Source organism: Pleurodeles waltl, chromosome 3_1, assembly GCF_031143425.1.
Source record: "Pleurodeles waltl isolate 20211129_DDA chromosome 3_1, aPleWal1.hap1.20221129, whole genome shotgun sequence".
Taxonomy (NCBI): Eukaryota; Metazoa; Chordata; class Amphibia; order Caudata; family Salamandridae; genus Pleurodeles; species Pleurodeles waltl.
In genome coordinates, this window is record NC_090440.1 from 286,000,653 (window position 1) to 286,020,573 (window position 19,921).

The 19,921-nt window shown below is 44.1% G+C and overlaps 1 protein-coding gene across 4 annotated transcripts in view; it reads left to right on the forward strand.

Moving 5' to 3' along the window:
* Window positions 1-19,921, forward strand: part of ZNF280D (zinc finger protein 280D) — a 453,315-nt gene that overhangs the window by 408,464 nt on the left and 24,930 nt on the right. For all 4 annotated transcript variants that reach the window (XM_069222418.1, XM_069222414.1, XM_069222417.1 and 1 more), the window contains exon 19: window positions 1,725-1,774. In XM_069222418.1, the coding sequence (XP_069078519.1) occupies window positions 1,725-1,774 (50 nt within the window). The remainder of the gene's footprint in view (window positions 1-1,724; window positions 1,775-19,921) is intronic.

Here is a 19,921-nt window from a genome sequence, read left to right on the forward strand (position 1 = left end):
TTGAGGATTAATTTTATTATTGAACAACAACCATGTTCTCAATGAACCCAAAAAACCCATTAATATCAAAGCTGAATATTTTTGGAAGTAGTTTTTAGTTTGTTTTTAGTTTTAGCTATGTTAGGGGGATATCTGTGTGTGCAGGTGACTATTACTGTGCATAATTATTAGGCAACTCAACAAAAACAAATATATACCCATTTCAATTATTTATTATTACCAGTGAAACCAATATAACATCTCAACATTCACAAATATACATTTCTGACATTCAAAAACAAAACAAAAACAAATCAGTGACCAATATAGCCACCTTTCTTTGCAAGGACACTCAAAAGCCTGCCATCCATGGATTCTGTCAGTGTTTTGATCTGTTCACCATCAACATTGCGTGCAGCAGCAACCACAGCCTCCCAGACACTGTTCAGAGAGGTGTACTGTTTTCCCTCCTTGTAAATCTCACATTTGATGATGGACCACAGGTTCTCAATGGGGTTCAGATCAGGTGAACAAGGAGGCCATGTCATTAGATTTCCTTCTTTTATACCCTTTCTTGCCAGCCACGCTATGGAGTACTTGGACGCGTGTGATGGAGCATTGTCCTGCATGAAAATCATGTTTTTCTTGAAGGATGCAGACTTCTTCCTGTACCACTGCTTGAAGAAGGTGTCTTCCAGGAACTGGCAGTAGGACTGGGAGTTGAGCTTGACTCCACCCTCAACCCGAAAAGGCCCCACAAGCTCATCTTTGATGATACCAGCCCAAACCAGTACTCCACCTCCACCTTGCTGGCGTCGGAGTCGGACTGGAGCTCTCTGCCCTTTACCAATCCAGCCACGGGCCCATCCATCTGGCCCATCAAGACTCACTCTCATTTCATCAGTCCATAAAACCTTAGAAAAATCAGTCTTGAGATATTTCTTGGCCCAGTCTTGACGTTTCAGCTTGTGTGTCTTGTTCAGTGGTGGTCGTCTTTCAGCCTTTCTTACCTTGGCCATGTCTCGGAGTATTGCACACCTTGTGCTTTTGGGCACTCCAGTGATGTTGCAGCTCTGAAATATGGCCAAACTGGTGGCAAGTGGCATTGTGGCAGCTGCACGCTTGACTTTTCTCAGTTCATGGGCAGTTATTTTGCGCCTTGGTTTTTCCACACGCTTCTTGCGACCCTGTTGACTATTTTGAATGAAACGCTTGATTGTTCGATGATCACGCTTCAGAAGCTTTGCAATTTTAAGAGTGCTGCATCCCTCTGCAAGATATCTCACTATTTTTGACTTTTCTGAGCCTGTCAAGTCCTTCTTTTGACCCATTTTGCCAAAGGAAAGGAAGTTGCCTAATAATTATGCACACCTGATATAGGGTGTTGATGTCATTAGACCACACCCCTTCTCATTACAGAGATGCACATCACCTAATATGCTTAATTGGTAGTAGGCTTTCGAGCCTATACAGCTTGGAGTAAGACAACATGCATAAAGAGGATGATGTGGTCAAAATACTCATTTGCCTAATAATTCTGCACTCCCTGTATATGCATAATACAAAACAGTCAACAGGATTATTAGTAGATCAAGATTTACTTATTTTACATTAGATGAGATCTGTATTATCATCAACCTGAAAATGCCTCTAATAAACAGTTGTAAATCTGTTTACAAATATGATGTATTTCGATTGTTTTCAATGAAATTAACGCCATTTTCTTTAAAAAAAAAACATTTCAGGAGCACTCCAGGCTTGTTGAGTTAAATGAAGACGGTGCATCACACAACAGGTTGTTATGACACGTTATTGCTTCATTATTAAATGAAATATTACATTTTGAGTTGTAATGAAGTATAAATTCCAACTTTCAGTTTCTCAGTCACAGGATCTTATTAATAATTATTGACAAGTAACTGTACCTGTGGGCAAGATCATGAAACTGCCAATTGAGTACAACAGATTACGGAAAAGTCTTAGAGCTTATCTAAAGACAAATGTCCTGTTTTGTTTGTAAACTGCAATGCTTGTTAAAGTATAACTTTTTAGCCTGATTGATAAAAGTTTTTATTTTCTACTTCATGTAGGGGACCACTAGAAAATATGAAATAATGGCTGGAAGTCTTTTTAAGGAAATATTTAACAATTTCAGACAGCAGGCTGCTATTGCAATCTTGGTTTCTGTTCAGTTGCATTAGGTTTATAAGTTAGTTTTTCTGCACTGGAGCAGAAATACTAAGCACTGTCTTCAGACTGTCACTTTTTAAAAAAAAATCTTTCTTATTGACAGTATTTTTTTCGTTTCATTTTGCTTCATAATTGTTATTTTCTGGGGCAAAATGTTTGTGTTTTTTTTTCCTCCTCTGTTGTATGAATGTGTTATGGACAGGTTTGTGCCTCTGGTACATGCATCTTGTTGAATGTTATGCATCTGCCTGACTTGTTGCAACTTTGTTCATCCTCACCCATTGTGTTTGCAATGACTTCGATTTCCAAGGTATCCTCATGCACACTGGCCATTTTTGGTGATCCTTGACGTTGTGCAGCTCACAACAGTAGGAAGCCACGTGACTGCAGGGAAATTAGGCTGCTTGATTAATATATTTGAGTTCTGCGTTTAGAATCTATTTTATTAATAGAATATTGGGTGACCGTCTGGATGTCAAGTTTATGGCCTCGCGTTAGAAAAGTAATCTGCACTTGGATAAAGGGCTACAAATACCAAGCTCATTGTGAATTTACTCTGAATTTACAGTTAGATTAAATGCTATTGCATTGTTGTTCTAAAAGATCTCATTAAACAGATTAATTTAATTATGCACACTAGCTAGCCATAGTTCAGTCAGGCTAGCAACAGGATTTAAATAAACTTTATAAACGATCTCTAGAAAAACAGTTTCATAGCTCTTAATTCACGGAATAAAGTAAAACTATCCCAATATATATTTAGGCACTGGCAAGTCTCACAAGTACAGTATCAGTTGTCCTACTTCTGTTTTCACTCAGTAGCAAATTTAAAACACATATTTTCTGCTAAGTAAAAACGGCCTCTCATCTAAAAACATCTTACCTCAGCTGTTTCTTAGGCAAAACAGAATTCAGGCCCAGCACCGTCTTCCGTTGCTATCCGTACAGTAAATCCATTCTGTAATGTTATCACAACCATGTACAGTTCATGGCTCAAAAGTCTGTAATTTTATTTTAACTCTTAACTTTTCTGCATTTGCTCACAAATGAATGAATCCACCTATTCTGGCGCTCTGGACTTGGCTCAGTCGAATGAGACCTCCTAGACTAGGTTTACTCCTAAGCAAGAAGAAAGTTAGACCTCTGTGATTGGTATGTGCTTCTAGGATATTGCTGCACTGAGTACACATTAAATATTTGAAATGTTTGTGTTTCCAAACTGCTGGCAAACAGGCTTTGTGTCTGCAGAGAGTCCGCGTTAGACTGTAATATCCTTTTAACCCTCAAGATGTCTCCAATGACATTGGTTGTACTGACCTTTGAGAGTTCTTTTTAATGAATACTGTGTGGCTGTTGCAATAACGGTCATTTGTGCGCGGATAACGTGGATGTCAGGAATTATGTTGACCACCTGCAATACCCCACTCGGACATAGTAACTGTCAGTGTCTTATGTGAAAATCACAAACCGCCCTAAGCACAAACCCAGACGTAAATGGATCTGTAAAAACATATATTACCTCTCATAACAAATCGTGGTTTTGAATCACAGTACCTCATATCTGTGCTCCCGGCTTGGTTCCAATCCATAGTCTTTCTGTATGTTTATATCTATGGACAAGCAAGTCTCTGATTCAGTACCTAAAATGCTGCCACCCGAGCACCTTCGCTTCTGAGTGCTATTGCAGACATACTTGATACAAAATCACTGTCTTCACCAACTAGACCAATCCCCTTTGCTCACTGGTCTGTTAGAAATTACTGTAAATAGATTTGCCTGACCTTCAGTTCCTATACACCAAATGCTGCACGTCTCAGAAGCCAGAAGAGGACATTGAGTGAAAGGCCTCTCATAGCTAACGCCAGGGCTGATCTTGCTCCATTGGTTGATTTACAACACTTTCTTAATGTCAAATAGTCCCATACTTTAAAGTAAGTGAAGAATGCTACATTTGTATTAGGCTTGTTCAGTGGGTTGCGCTCCATTCCCATAGCCTAGCCTGGAACTCCTGTGTAGGGGTGGGCATAGCTTGTCTAATTCCATGTAGAATAATGACTCGGAAATACCTAAGAATTCCACAAGATTACACTTCAGTTACAGGAGAAAAGTAGTTTTATGTTTAGCTTTATAGCTGTGTAAAATGAACCCTCATGTCTATTTTGGGCGCAAGGGGTCATTTTTGTGTGAAGTAATATCACAAATGCGGCAGAACTTGAATAGCAAGTTCAAAACGCTACCTAAATATGCACCTGGAGTAGGATTTTCTCTTAAATTGCTACTGGCATTTAATGCTATTTCTTAGCTCAAAATTTACCCTCACATCCAAAATGCAGGCAAGGATTCATTTTGCACTAAGAAATGGCACTAAATGCAGCAGAACATGAATAGCGAGTAGCTGCTCGCCCTCACAAAATGTGCTCTAGCCCCCCACCCCCCCCAAGTTACTCTTAACTAGGTGAGCAGCAGTAGTGACTTTACTACTACTACTTTACTTGACACGTTTGGGACTGGCTTAAAGTTAAAAACTAAAGGTCTTTTTCTTAAATACAAACAATAGTAATTTTACTCTAAAGCTAGACAATAGGAGAATCCTATTATGAACATACCTTTGTTACTGGTCATGCCTCACATTTTAGCTAAGGCAGAATTTTGCTATGGATGTATTACAGAAAATTTGCTCATTTAAAATGAATTTTCTTTATTTCGAAAAACATGCCCCAGGGCTGCTGTTGCTCATATACTGTACATAAGCATATGTTTTCTACACATATAAGCAAAACACTGTTCTAAACTGGATTGATTACAATAGCAAGCATTACCTGCATATGCTCATGTTTGGTAGATTCACAGCCAGTTAATCATTTGAATCTAATTAAATTAAGAATTCCTACATACTTCAGATGGAAGAGATCATCTATTTTGAGGAGGCCTGATATCGAGTGGAGGTGACAAAATGTCAAACACAAACAGTAAGTGAAATTCTAATTGGCTAGCTCTGGTCTAGTAACCATACATCCTAAACATACATTTATGGGGTCTGGTACCAAAAATGACCTATAGTGGAAGTTGGTATCCACTTCCTGGTACCATAGGTTGTCTGAGGATCGTGAATCAAAAGCTTTATATTAATTAAATATTATAATTAATGATACAAAAGCACCATTCACAAAGTCCAGTAAACAATAATAGTGCCAAACAATTCAGAAGTACTTATTCCAAATATGGCCCACAGTTTAGTTCACATTTCCACAAAAAGGTTGGTTGTGAGCTTGGTTACACATCCAATAGCCAGCCAACCATGTTTTTTGTCAAAATCATCCTTATCGAGGCTCAAGGTCCAATGTTTTTATGTCCGTCATTGGATATATCAGAAATCCAGTGCTGGAAATCATGTTTCTTCCAAAAAGGATGAAGTATCATCAAACCAATGTTAAATGTGGAAAATCACCACACCATACCATCCCACACCACACCATACGAAGAACATCAGAGTATTGCGCCTGTGTCTGATAAGACATATGTTCCAGCGTCTGGATATGAGTAAGTTAACACATAACCAGACGCTTATCAGAGCAACTTGTTTATCAGTACGATAACACTTGGAATGTGTCTCTTACTTTTAATGTTTCTGATGGATACTTCTACCTACATATTTGCCACCTATGAATATTCAGATCCCCCGCTCCCCCAGGTGCCAGACTGGATCTAGAATTTTTTATAACTCCTCTGTGCCAATAGGGGGGTATTTGAGGTGGAAATGGTGTCCTTGTAATGCCATGTAAGCGCATAAAGCATTCCCCCACCTCACTGATGTCAGTTCCAATTTTTTCTGCAATTTCTGATGTAGATCTAGAACTACAATCCGAGATAAATTTTACTTCATAGTAACAAATTATTTCACTACTTGGTTTTTCAGGAAAACTGTTGCCACCTAAAAGGTCAGGGTTCATGCCCTGTCGAACCTGTAATGGTGAAATATCAGTCACTGACCCACATGAAGAATGCTTGTGCTGTCTCATTTCACTACTCCCACTCTTGTTCCTAGCATGTTGCCAAAGGACATTAAGGCAAGATCTATAACTTTATATGGCCAGAGCCAAAGAAGGCTGGCATACTGATTGAAAACCTAGAATCCAGGTCTTTCTGTTGCCCTGGGTCTCTCATTCCACCCTCCAATCCATTAAGTGATTGGAAAGAGTACAAAGAGGAAGCAAAGCATTCCTACTCACTGAGATGTTTCGATCATGGAGTAAGTCACCAGCTCCTTCTAGGTCCTCTTCATCCAAGCTTCAACTAGTGTTAATTTAGCTATCAAAGGGCAACCGTTCAGTTCCTCCTGCATCACTTATGGCTCCACTGACCCCAACGTCTCTGGCACCACAACCTTATCTACTGGCACTGGTTTGCCTGACGTTTCCTGTTCTAGGGGCAGATTCTTCACTTCAGGAATCAAGCTCAAAGGAGGATTGGCAAGAAATCATTTCATATGGGTTCAGATACTTAAGAGGCTTGCTTACAAAGAATGAATTACCTCTGGCACCAATTCAGACATTGCAAAATGCCAGTGGATTGAAGCTTTTTTCTAGAATGGTTACCCCCACTTTGTGGTCTGTTTGTTAGTGTGTTTGACTGTGTTCACTGGAATCCTGCTAACCAGGACCACAGTGATTATGCTCTCTCCCTTCTAACGTGGTAACTGTACCTTTTTCTTCCCACAATTGCCATACTAGTCCCTACATGTAAGTCCCTAGTATATGGTACCCAGGGCATTGTGGGTACCAGGGGATCTCTTTGGGCTGCAGCATTTATTCTGCCACCCACAGGGAGCCCATGCAAAGGGTTCTGCAGGCCTGCCATTGCAGCCTGTGTGAAGCGGGTGCATGCACCCATTTTCACTACAAGTCACTGCACCAGGTCACTGTAAGTCACCCCTATGGTAGGACCTCTCAGCCCAGAGGGCAGGATGCAGGTACCTATGTGTGAGGGCAACCCTGCCCCCCACAAATTCCAGGCCCATTGTCCTGGACTCTGTGAGTGTGGGGGACGCCATTTTACGCGTGTACTGGACATAGGTCACTCCCTATGTCCAGCTACATCATGGTACCATTACTTTTGGTATCAAACATGTCAGAATCATACACCAATACTGTTGCAGGTATTGAAAGTATGATTCCATGCGCTCTGGGGGCTCCTTAGAGGACCCCCAGCATTGCTGCACCAGTCTCAGAGGGTTTTCCGGGCAGCCCAAACTTCTGCCACCCCTCAGACAGGTTTCTGCCCTCCTGCTGCTTGATCTGATCAAGACCAGGAAAGCAGAACACACGTTTTCCTTTAGGAGAGGACGGTAACACCCTCTCCTTTTGGAAATAGGCGTGACTAGCTTGGGAGGGGTAGCCTCCCCAAGCCACTGGTATGCTTTGAAGGACACATTTGGTGCCCTCCATGCATAAACCATTCCACACTGGTTCAGGGAGTCCCTGCCCTGGCACAAAACTGGACAATGGAAAGGGGAGTGACCACTCCCCTGTCCATCACCACCCCAAGGGTGGTGCTCAGAGCTTCTCCTGAGGGTCCCAGGGTTCTGCCATCATGTTTCCAAGGTTGGCAGGGAGCACTGGGAGTATCAAAGTGACCAGGCTAGGCAGGTGACATCAGAGCCCCCTCCTGATAGGTGCATACCTGGCTAGGTGACCAGTCCCCCTTTCAGGGCTATTTAGGGGTCTCTCTTGGGTGGGTCTTCAGATTTGGCTTTCAAGATTCCAGTAGGACTCCCCTGCAACCTCCGCTTTGACTTCTGGCCACTGGAACTGTGACTGGACCCTCCTGAAACCGACAATGTTTCAATCCACGAAGAAGACTCTTCTGCAACTTTGTTTCGACGGCTCCTGTCAGCTTTGCAACATTTCCCCGGCTGTGCATCCTCCGAAGACAGCAACTATTCAGCCTTAACAAGAAGAAGCAGGAATCTCACTTGGAGTGAAGGAGTCATTCCCCTGCATCAGTAGGCACCTGCTGCAACAATGACCTGCTGCGTGGATCTCCTCTCCTCTTGAGCTGCGTGGATCCTGCATCACAGGTGGTGGTCCAGAGTAGGATCCGGAGTAGGAGTAGCTTGATCCTCTGTGCCAGCTGTCCAACTTTGGTTTAGGTAAGCCCTTGCTTTCCACGCAGAACAGTACCCCCATGCACCACGTCTTTTGCAGTTAAGGCTTGTTTGTATCTCTTTGAAGGGATCTTCAGGTGATGTGTAGCTCCAGTCCCCAGCACTCTTTCCTGGAACGCATAGCCCTCTGTGTGGTTCTCCTGCAGCATGGGATCCCTTCCTGTAGTGCTGCGTGGGCTCCATCCTGTCCTGTCCCTGTCCTGTGGGTGTTGCCTCTGCTCCTGTGGACTCTCTGCGACGCTGATGGTCCCCTGTGACTTCCCTTCCTGGGTTGAGAATTCCTGGGCCTTGCTAGTCCCCCGGCAGCACCACTTTTCCACTAACTGCAAGTTTGCTTTTGCCAAGGCCTGTTGGTTGAATTCCTGCACCAGCACCCATCTGCAATCTTCACTCCAGCGTGGGGCAGCCTCTGCATCCGTCACAATGTGACTTACCTCTGTGGTTTTCTAGTACTCCCAGCTCCACTTTCCACGTACCAGGTGGGAGTCCTGTGTTTGCATTCCATTTTTTAGTATGTTGTTTGGGCTCCCCCTACAGTCACTATTGTTTTTTGCTATTTGCACTGTTTTCTAACTTTTTCTATGCATATTACTGTTTACTAGTGAATATATCTAGTGTATTACTTACCTCCTATTGGAGGGTTGCCCTTCTAGTATTTTGTGGTATTGTGTTCCAAAAATACAGTACCTTTATTTTTGCGCAACTTAGTGTTTTCTTTCATGTGTGTAAGTGCTGTGTGACTACTGTGATATTGCATGAGCTTTGCATGTCTCCTAGATAAGCTTAGGCTGCTTATCGACAGCTACCTCTAGAGAGCCTGGCTTCTAGAAACTGCCTACACTTCACTGAGAGGGGATACCGGGACCTGGAATAAGGTGTAAGTGCCTTGGTTACCCACCACACACCAGGCCAGTTCCCTACAATTGGATACATCACCTGAAATAGACCCTTCCATTGGTCTCCACTGAGATGATGTGTGTCCGCACAATGAGAAAGCCCGGGGCTGCCTTGGTCCTCAGTAGAAGTTTCTCCAGCATTCTAACAGACATTCTTCAGCCTGCCCCATATACTTCTGAAACACTCCTATCCTTTTAATGAGTCCTTCATGGATCCTATTAAAGAAGCGTGGAGCAAGCTTTTCAGCTCATGCTGTCAACAAGACTATGGCTAGGAGGCATAGTTCAGCCCCAGTAGACCCACCTTTCTTAGCTTTCTATCTGTCACCGGAGAGCATAGTACTACAGGTGGCTTCATGTGATATACCATAGAATCCTTTCCATCTTGCCCTCAAGACAGAGACTAAAAAACTAGAAGCCTCGGCCAGAAAACATTCTGCTGGGAGTCTGGCTTTGTACTTCATAAACACTTTTTCCTTATTTGCTCACTACATGCATCCTCTGTGGGACGTGGCTGTGATGGATACCCGCAGCCTCCACGACCTTTTAAAAGAACATTTAGCTGAGGTCATTAAAGACTGACATACGGCACCCAAACTTATATTGACATCACTAGATACAGTGAATGATGCGGCCATGGTGATGGGTCATGCTCTGTCGCCATACCTGGTTAAGATCCTCAAGTGATGTTTAATTACCCTAATGGATAAGCCATTTGTTGACTGAAAGCTATTTAGAGAAAAAGCAGATGACATGTCGCAGTGATTTAAAATGGAATATGCAAGGAAACAAGTAGAGGGGCCCCTCCCAATGTCCACCTCAGAGAATCTCTTCCTTTTCAACGTCTGCCCATCCTGAAGCAGAAGGTGGCAATACTGCTGCAGAAGGGCGCTGTGGAGTTGGTGCCAGAGCAGGAAATAAGAAAGGTTGTTAGTCCTGGTGCTTCTGGTTCCCAAGAAGGATGGCAGGTTGCATCATTCCTTATCCTGTCCTATTCTTAAATTTGTTACTCCATAAGGACAAGATTAAGATGCTGTCCTTGGCTCAGGTTTTCTATACATTGGATGCGGAAGACGTGTTAGTGTCCCTCGACCTACAAGAGGCATATTTTCATACAGCTAGTTTTCCAGCACACAGCAATCATCTGGGGTTTGTGGTGGGCGTCCACTCACTTTTGTGTTTGTGGTGCTTCCATTCAGACCAAAATCAGTGCTTTGGATCTTCAGAACAGTGAGGGCACTCAAAAGATTGGGGATTGCTGTATTCCCTTATCTGGATTACTGGCTGCTCTGTCAAATATCCACGTATGATGTCTTACTACTTGATCGGTACCACATGTTTGCTGTACCAGTTGCCATTTTCCATCAACTAGCCCAAATTTTCCCTTGGAGCCATTAGCACCTTAGTAGTCTGATTGGTTCTGTCTGTTGCCGCTGAAGTATCAAAAGCAGCTGTTGTCAGTGTGGTCGGTGGTGTCTCTATAGGCATGCATACATCACATCCGGGTGGTGCCTCCATAGGCATGCGCACAACACAGAGCTGTTGCTGCTTAGGGGTTCTCAGTAAACTTTTCAGGATCCAATCAGACGCCTGGGGATATATTCTTGGTTAAGGAATCTGCTGCTAGATAGTCTCTACCAAATAAGACATTACCAAAGTTGAGCAACTTGTTCTCCATTGCCCTTACAGTGAATCCTAAAACAGAATAATCTAGTGTGCTAGGAAACAATATCTCCTCCTAAGACTACAGGTTTCCTACCGTATCGTGATTGTAGAAAACCAATGTGAATCACGGACACGCACAATGTAGGTCTATGGTCCTTGAGGTTGGGAAATAACTTTAACTCATGCAACAAGTGTGCCCGAAGGCAGTCCAGGACCGAGAAACAAAGCTGCACATTACAGAACCCAAGAGGACGCCACGGGCCTCATGTAAGTCTTGCTCCAAGTTGAAGGCACAGATTTGCTCGCGAGAGGTCAACTTTGCAGTCAATCATCCATAAGTCAAAATCGAAGTTGAAGCATAAGCACAAGTGGGACTCAACCCCATCCCACCATTCAGTATACAAAGAGAAGGCGCAAGGTTATCATGGTGTCAGTTGGTTTCCTTTCAGATGTCAGGTTGCAGAGCAGATTCCACAGTTGACCCTAGTGCTCCCCAAATGTCCCAGGCAGTACACAGCACAGCAGCAAATGAAAGCCTTTAAAGAAACCATGCTGCAGATAGGTGGCACTCTTCTGGCTATCTCTAGTACATCTTCAGGCCTGGGGAACCACAGGGGTAGTCAATTGGATTATCACCAGCAAACCCGTCTGGGTTATCACATGATCCCCTTGGACCAGTTGTTACATGCTCCATACCTGCTCAGTTACAAACTTTCACCCCTGCTCCACAACCTACACTGGTCCTTCCATCGTCGAACCTGGAACCATCAGCGCCAGAGGAGAATCAGTTGCTGGTTCAGATGTCTGATCCCAAACTGACTTTCAGCACTACCAGACCAATGTTGCTCTACAAAATTACTAAAGCGCAACTGGTCACCATACAGCCTGATTCTAATCCCATGCCTCTGCTAGAGCTCACGCTCCAGCATAGGCTTTATCTTTTTGGCATAATTCTTTTCAAAGCGTGCTCCAAACCCAGAGATGATGATGATGATGATGAGGTGGAGGAGGAGGAGGAGGATGGGTACGATTTACGCCCTCATTATGATGATCTTTACATGGACTTGCAGGCTTAATGCTTTCTCTGGTACTGAACCCCCAAAGGAAGTGGAATCCTCAGTTTCAACACCTTTCTTCGACCTACAGCTGTCTTCTAATGAGATTAAGACAAACTTCTTCATGGAAATCTTAAAATCTGGACTAGTCATGTGAGCTCTTGCTCCCTTTCAATGAGGCCCTTACTGACATTTTAATGGGCACCTGGTCAAAGCCTTGTTCTTCCCAACGGTGACTAGGCAGGTAATCAGACATCACAGACCTGCTCCTGGCGACCCCAATTTTCTCACTAAACATCCTACTCCTGAGAGCCTGGTTGTTCACGCTTAAACCAGCAAGCTGAACCCCACTATGTTCCCCACAACATCCCCAGGTAGGGAGTTTGAGGATTGACACTTTTGAAACATTTATGGTCTCTTTGGCTAGGCAAGCATTAGGATCAGCCAAGCAATGCAGTCTGTCTGTTTTGCTGGTATACGTATGTCCTCTGGGACATGGCCAGTGCCTTCTTTGACAGTGCTGATTGTCTGGGAAGAGCAGTTGGCACCAGTGCAGTGCTCCATCCCTGTGCATGGATCAGCTCTCCAGGATTTTCTGGAGACATATAGGCTTCTTTCATTGATATGCCTGTTGATGGCTCACTACTGTTCTGAAAAGGCTGATCCTTCCTTGGAACATTTGAAAGAACATAACACCAAAGCATGCTCCGTGGGTCTTTCGACCACTGCCTAACAGTTTCCTCACTAGTTTAGTAGTTTCAGGGGTTATTCTAGGGGGCTGACATGTAGGTAGTGTCCATTTCCGTAGCCACTTCTGCAATCATCCTAGTCTTTTTGTGACAAGGGAATCTGGCAGGTAACATACATGCTTTTAAGGGAATAAGACCTTCTAGTTCCCTTCCTCCTGCGGTGACCACCACCAAGCAGCTTTAACTTGTTAGTAGCACACAGCCGCCCTAGAGAAAGCAGTATGTAGCATTTACTTCCAGGGTGGTGATCCACCATGGCAGCAAATGGGCCGTTTAAATAGTTAAGTATGACTATGCCCTACCCTTTCTTTCTGCTTCGCCAACCCTTCCCCTCATGTCAGAGCAAGTCTCAGGTGCACACTTGGCAATTCTTTTGCAAAAGGTGTGAATTCTACTTTCCAAAGGAGACAGGGTTCCGGACTCTGGGCTACTACTCTTGCTATTTCCTCATGCTGAAGGAGGTTGGGAGCTTCACCCATCTTAGACCTTAATACTCTCAACTCCTTCATATGGAAGGGCACATTCAACACGTTCATCTTGGACCAGATCCTGTCTGCCTTGGATGCAGATGACTGAAAGGTATCCTTTAACCAGCAGGATGCATATTTTCATATACCCGTCCTTCAGTCCCACAGATATTACCTGTCATTCAAGGGAAGCCAGGAGCATTTTCAGTTTGCAAGTATCGCCTTCAACCTTACCAGTGCCCCTCAAGTGTTCACAAATGTAATGGTGGTGGTGGCTGCCCATTTCTGACTTCTGGGATACCAGCTTTCCGATACCTTGATTTCTTGCTGTTGAAGACTGGCTCACCATAGTCAGTTGTAGACTGCCTCCTGATGACGGCGAGCCTCCTGAAATCGTTGGGGTTCACAATCAATGAGCTGAAGTCACGCTGGACTTCTTCTTAGAGGCTTTGTTTCATTGGAGCTGTTCTGGACACAGTACAGATCAGGGCCTTCCCTCAGTTGCAGTACATTCATGCCATGATCCTGAGATTTCAGCCTTAGTCCTTGATTTGAGGTTTCTTAGTCTTTTAGTCTCTTGCATCCTCCTACTCGACTATTCCAGGTGGCATATCTGGGATCTGCAATGCAATCTGATGCTCCAGTGAGCCCCACAACAAGGGAATCGTCTGGTTCCATCCAGAGATGACTGCAACAGATCTGTAGTGGTTGCTGATCAATTGCCGTTGGACTAGAGGCAGGCCTCTCTCCCTTCTCCACCCAGAGCTGAAGGTGGTGCCTTTTGTATCACTTCTGAGTTGTGAAGGATATCTGTGGGAAGTGGAGATCAGAGGCAACCTAGTTCCATTTTATTCTGTTGAAGGTGGGTGCCTTTCTTCTGGTGTTTGAAAGCCTTCTTGCCTTACAAAAAGGGGAGGCTGGTCAGGTTCTCACGGACACCACCAGTGCCATGTGGTACAACAACAATCAGCGTGGAGAGAGAGGTCACATGCTAGGGCACTGAGTCTCTGGAGTTGGCTGAAATATCAGGGCATTATCCTGATCGTTAATGACCTAGTGTGTTCCTTGAAAGCCAGGGCGGCCGAGCTTAGCACATGGCGTCTTGTGGATCATGAATGATGCCTCTTCCCATGGTGCATCTTTTGAGAATGTGGAGAACTGTTTTGGCTTTAATTAACCGGAACAAATTTGAAATTTGACAGTAGTGAGAACTTTGACTAGAACTTTACACTACTGCTGAGAATGTGCAGTGTCAAAAGTTTTGCACAGTGGAGTTTCTGCAAAGAGCCTTGCTTGGAGATTTAGTCTGGTTCGAATGACACACAGAACAGTTGTAAGCCTTCCCGACACTGACCCACCTATTCCCAGTTATGAAAAAGATCTGAAACTGTCGGGCACAAGTAATCCTAGTGGCGCTGGATTGGGCCAGGAGAGAGTAGTACTTTGAACATCTGGTCATAAGTATCTGGCTGCCCATCAGACTGCCACTTTGGGAGAACTGTCTGGTGCTGCAGCAGGGCAGGCTCCTTCACCCAAATCTGTGCTGTCTACACCTCCTTATGTGGAGATGGAGCAGCAGCAATTAACAGTATTTGATCAGATGGTCAAAGTGGTGGATGTTATCCTTGCCACCAGTTGCTATTCCAAGAAGTCATTTTACTCAAGGCTCGTGTACAAATTTGTGACTTGTTCTGGTCTGCAAGACATGCCCTTTATTAGCCAAACTGCTGGATTTTCTGTTGTTCACTTTTTGTTTGGCCTACCAAGGCCTTCCATTTGGCACTCTAAAAGGTTATTTGTTATTTCTCTCTGCTTCCCTTGTTTTTGCCAAAGGACAGAGGACTCTGTCAAGATTGATAGTACTCTCATTAAGATCTACCATGCACCGACCAAGATGCATCTGCCAGAAGGTCTGCGAGCCCACTTAACCAGGGCTAAGGAGACTACCACTGTGTTAGCATGCAAGCTGTCTGTCCTTGACATCTTCAATGCTGCAAAACGGGTTCCAGTGTACATGTTCATCAAGCACTAACTGTTTAGCAGTCAGTTCCAGAGACTTTTCGATCTCTCCATCCTGCAGAGAGTTTTGTTCAGTCTTCGCTACAGATACTGGGGAGATTCAGTTGTAGTGTCTGTTATAAGGTGAAGTCTGCATTTAGAAGTATCCATTAGAAGAGCAAATGATTTGCCTTTGGTAATGTTCTTTCTGGTGGAGACTCTAACCACGGATTCCTCACTCCCCACCCACCTCCCTGTTCTGTGGAGTTGTCTCTTTTTAACATCCAAAAAGATCCCAATTTAACAAATCTGCACACCAGGTCTACCAGTTGCTCATGCACTGAGCTTGAGGGCATGGAAAGTGCCAAATAACCTGATATCAGCACGCAGAGGTGTCTTTTGGATGCAGCTCCATTCTGTCACTGCTGTAGTCAACATAGAGCCACATTGTGCCACCTTACTGCATGGAAGAGCATTGCTGGTTAAAAAGAAAACAAACAAAAAATACATATCCAGAGTGCTTCTCAGAGACCAACAAAAAGGTAACTGTGGTATAAATGTCACACATAACTGTGCCCACCCCCCAGTTTGAAGCATAGTTATAATGGAAAATAGTGCTTAGACATTATCTCATTTGTTGCCACGATGTGACTCAGCAGGACCCCGAAACAGTTGGTTGTAGCTCAAACTGTGTCATAGAATGGATAACGAAGCGCTCTTTGTATTTGTTTGTCAATAAATTCTAGCTTTTAGGGCCTATTTATGATCATGGCGGTTCGGCCTGCCATGCCGGCAGTGGTGGCCGAAGCTGCCAGCTGGCATGGCGGGCAAAACCGCCATATAATAAACCTGGTGACGGCCGCCAAGCTCCCGCCGTCACCAACCGCCAAGCTTCCGCCGTCAGGCAGCCTGGCGGCGGGATGAAACACCATCCTCCAGGGTAGCGGCGCTACCCATTCAGATAATGTTTAATTTCCTGCCAGCCTTTTCCTGGCGGGATATCCCCCCAGGAAAAGGCTGGCGGAGGGGGTGCCCCGGGGCACCCCTGGGGGCCCCTGCACTGCCCATGCATTTTGCATGGCCAGTGCAGGGGCCCCAGTGCAAAGCCCAATCTGCGCGACGGGTGCCACTGCACCTGCCGCACAGAGGCATTGATGGCGGCTCCATGTGGCGCCGCCGTCAATGTCCCGGCCGAGCCTTTCTGTGAAACAAGGTTTCCGCCCGCCGGCTCACAGAAAAGTTCATAATGTGTCTGGCGGGGTTCCGGGGTCGCTGGCGGTCAGTGTTCTTATCGCCAGCATGAACACGGCGGTTGTTTCCGCCGTGTTCATAATGACCTCCATAATGTTTTTCTGTAAGAAGGCACTCTAGCAGATGGTAATGCCACAACTTTAACACAATTCAGAGTATTTTTATGCTTATCAAAAAAAAAAAAAGTCCAGCGTTCATATAAGAATTTGAGTTGTGCTTTTACTTCTTCTTGATGCAGTCAGGCATTCAATACGGTCCAGTAGTACGTTTACAGATGATTCTGCCAATGACCAATTACAGATTATTGAGCCAACAAATGTTTTGTCCCAACATGAACTTTTTCAAGGCTGATCCAAAAAATACAAAAGAAAAATCAGCATGTGTAAGCATTATTGAATGCTATTTACCAAATGCTTGTGAAGTATTGGAGCACCCTCTCACCCATGTGTATACAATTCTTAACTCAAGTTAAGTATATAAATCATAACTTGTATTGAAAATTCAAGCTACAACTCTTCAGTAGAGCCATCTCCAAGATATGTCAAGGAGTATAGTAGAAACTCCAAACAGAAGTTATGTCCACAAAATGTGAAAAATGACCATAAAACCCCACTAAAAACCCTCACCAGTGAACCTTCACAATACAAGCAAAGATGGTAACACTAAAAAGAGGAAAAGGGAAAAGAGACCAAAGAAAAAGTAAATTAAGTACCTAATCCTATAAAGTTTGGGGCAGGGGAGAGTTGTACTCAAGCCTAACAGATTAATTCTTCCAGATAATAAGTCAGAAATGCCTGACCTAAAAACGTCCAAGCATGAGATAATCGTTTAAAAAACAAATTGTATAAATGCATGGGTCAAAACAAACCATAAAATAGCCACTGCCAGGAGGGCCCGCACATAACCGCTAACCTGAAAGTAACAGTTTCTCACAACCAACAGATAGCATAGCTGTTAAGCCAGAAATTTGCTTACATTTTATATGATCTGATAAATAAGCATAGTTGTCTTATTCCCCCAAAGTGAGAAGGAAATCTGGAAATCAATGTGTGTGAGTTATGACCAAGGAAAACGCTGTTTAATACAAAAAGATTAAACATCATACATGTTCCACAGAAGGAAAGGGAAAACGAATGAGAAGAAAAAAGCAAAATGAATAATGATGGAGAAACAGACTCTCCCAAAGTTCTAACGGAAGGGAGAATCCCGGATTTATAACTGTCAAAAAACAGTCCCCATGCTGCTGGTGGTGTACTGCTGGTGCTGCCTTAGACCTTGCCCACCACTCACCTTTACTCTTGGAAATTGGTCTTGTAGGTTGATGTCCTCTACCTGTTTGCATAACTTGTTCTTTCTAACATAGGATAACACTACCTCCAAATAGAGCACTTTGGGATTGCATAGCAAGGCCTGTCCACTCATTGGGTAACCCCTTGACTCTTCACACAGTGTATCTAGTTATTAATATATGACATAAACAGCCAGCTTCCGACAGGGAGAAGCTGGCTTTATTATTCACTGGACAATGTTTTTATGACTAACAGTGTGTGTCGTTTGTTGAGTATATATGTACAAAACAGTAAAGAGTTAACCTTATTAAATTAAACTATTGATCCAAGGTAATGTTATTCCCTGTGTTTGGTTCACCATATAGGGTGATGGATTGGAGCTTTTTCACATCGGTTTATGACATTTTAGACCAATTAGTGACACTCATGGTGATTGGGTTTGGACATTAGTTATAAATCCAGGATCCTTCCTTCCCCTAGGAATTTGCTTGAGTTTATTTCCCTATAATTTTTCATATCGTTTTTTTTTTTCTTTTTTCTTTCCTTCTGTGGCGCATGTATGATTGTTCATCTTTTTGTGTTCAACAGTGTTTTCCTTGGTCTTAACTCATACACATTGATTTCCAGATTCCATTCTCATTTTGGCAGCGAAATAAGAAAACTATGCTTATTTTTTGGATCATATACAAATTAAAACCTATTTCTATCTCAGTGGCTATGTCATCTATCGATTGTGAGAAACTGTTACTATCAAATTGGTGATTGTGTTGGCCTCCTGGCGGGTGGCTACTTTAGGGTATCTTTTGATCTATAAAATAAATGCATTTGTGCTAGTACTTTGAAGCGATTATCTCTTGCTCCTTTACTGCCGCCAGCACTACATCGAGAGGACTCCTGGTTCCAGAAGTCACTGTGCCAGGAGGCTGCTACCTTGCTGTTCGGGGAGGAGACTCTGGCCCGCGCTATATAGCGCCAACAGGTCCCCCGCTGCGGGGGACGCACACAGGCCAAGGGCATGCCTCTCAGCGACCCAAAGAGGTTGTGCTGGGCTACCTTTCTTTCGTCCAGTAGAGGATCCCCTGAGGCCCTGACCCATTTTTAACCATGGGTAAGCATAAAGTCCCTGCAAATGCAGCCAGGGGGGGCAGGAGGCTACTCTAGATGGCTTTGCAAAAAAAGGGGAAACTGGGGAAAGGAAGAAGGCAGATTTGGGTGCGATACCTAAGAGATTATGCACATCAAACCTTGGGACACAAGCAGGAGGTCCCATAGATAAGATCCCTATGTCTCTTGGTGAGGACCCAACAAACTTTTTGATGGAACAGTTGAATTGTTTTCCCCATGTTTTGGGAAGATAGAGGCTAAACTTGATTGCTTGGGACTGATGGGTCTAGCGGACAAGCCAACTAGTATTGATGTTATTGATGCTGTAACTGCTGTAAATGAATTGGCCCCTCTGCGCAAAATATCTAATCATGAAGCTGTACCCGCAGAATGCGATGTGACAAGTACTTGCTGAGTCCATTTCATGGTGAAGACCAAAGCATCTTGCATGTGGGTACTAAGCCCCAACCCCTCATTGTAGTACTCAACCAGCAACCCTCTAAAACAGTGGTTCCCAACCTTATGATTTCTGTAAACCCCCACTTTAACATTAGTGGAACCCAGGGCCCCCCACTGAATCACTAGAATCCGGTGACCTCCACGTGAGTCATTACTGGAAGCTGGGGACCTAATTTGTCAATATTTGTTAATATTTTTTAATTTTCTAAGCAGTCACAGACCCCCTGAGAATGCTTCACGGACCCGCAGGGATCCCCGGACTACAGGTTGGGAACCACTGCTCTAAAACCCTCACTACCTCCGCCCCAGCCCCTACACCCTTGTGGTGTGTGTCCCCAATTGACACATGATTGAATAAGCACTTGCAGTTTTGTAAGAAAACTAGTTATGGTATTCTCTTCCATCATAGCGTCTCCTAGGGAACCGCAGCCATGGAATGCACAGTGTCACACTTTCTGTTGCAGGGCTTACCATTCCAAGCACGCTTAGAGATCATCCATATTAGTTCTCTAATTGAGTCTCAGGGTTTGGGTGTTGCAGCTGATCCACTAAGGCCTTCCAAGCTCTGGCTGCCTCTGTAGTGCACGCCAACCCCAGGCATCCCAGAGTCGGATCGTACTCACAGGATGCCCACTTAATGAGCTCCTTCTGCTAGG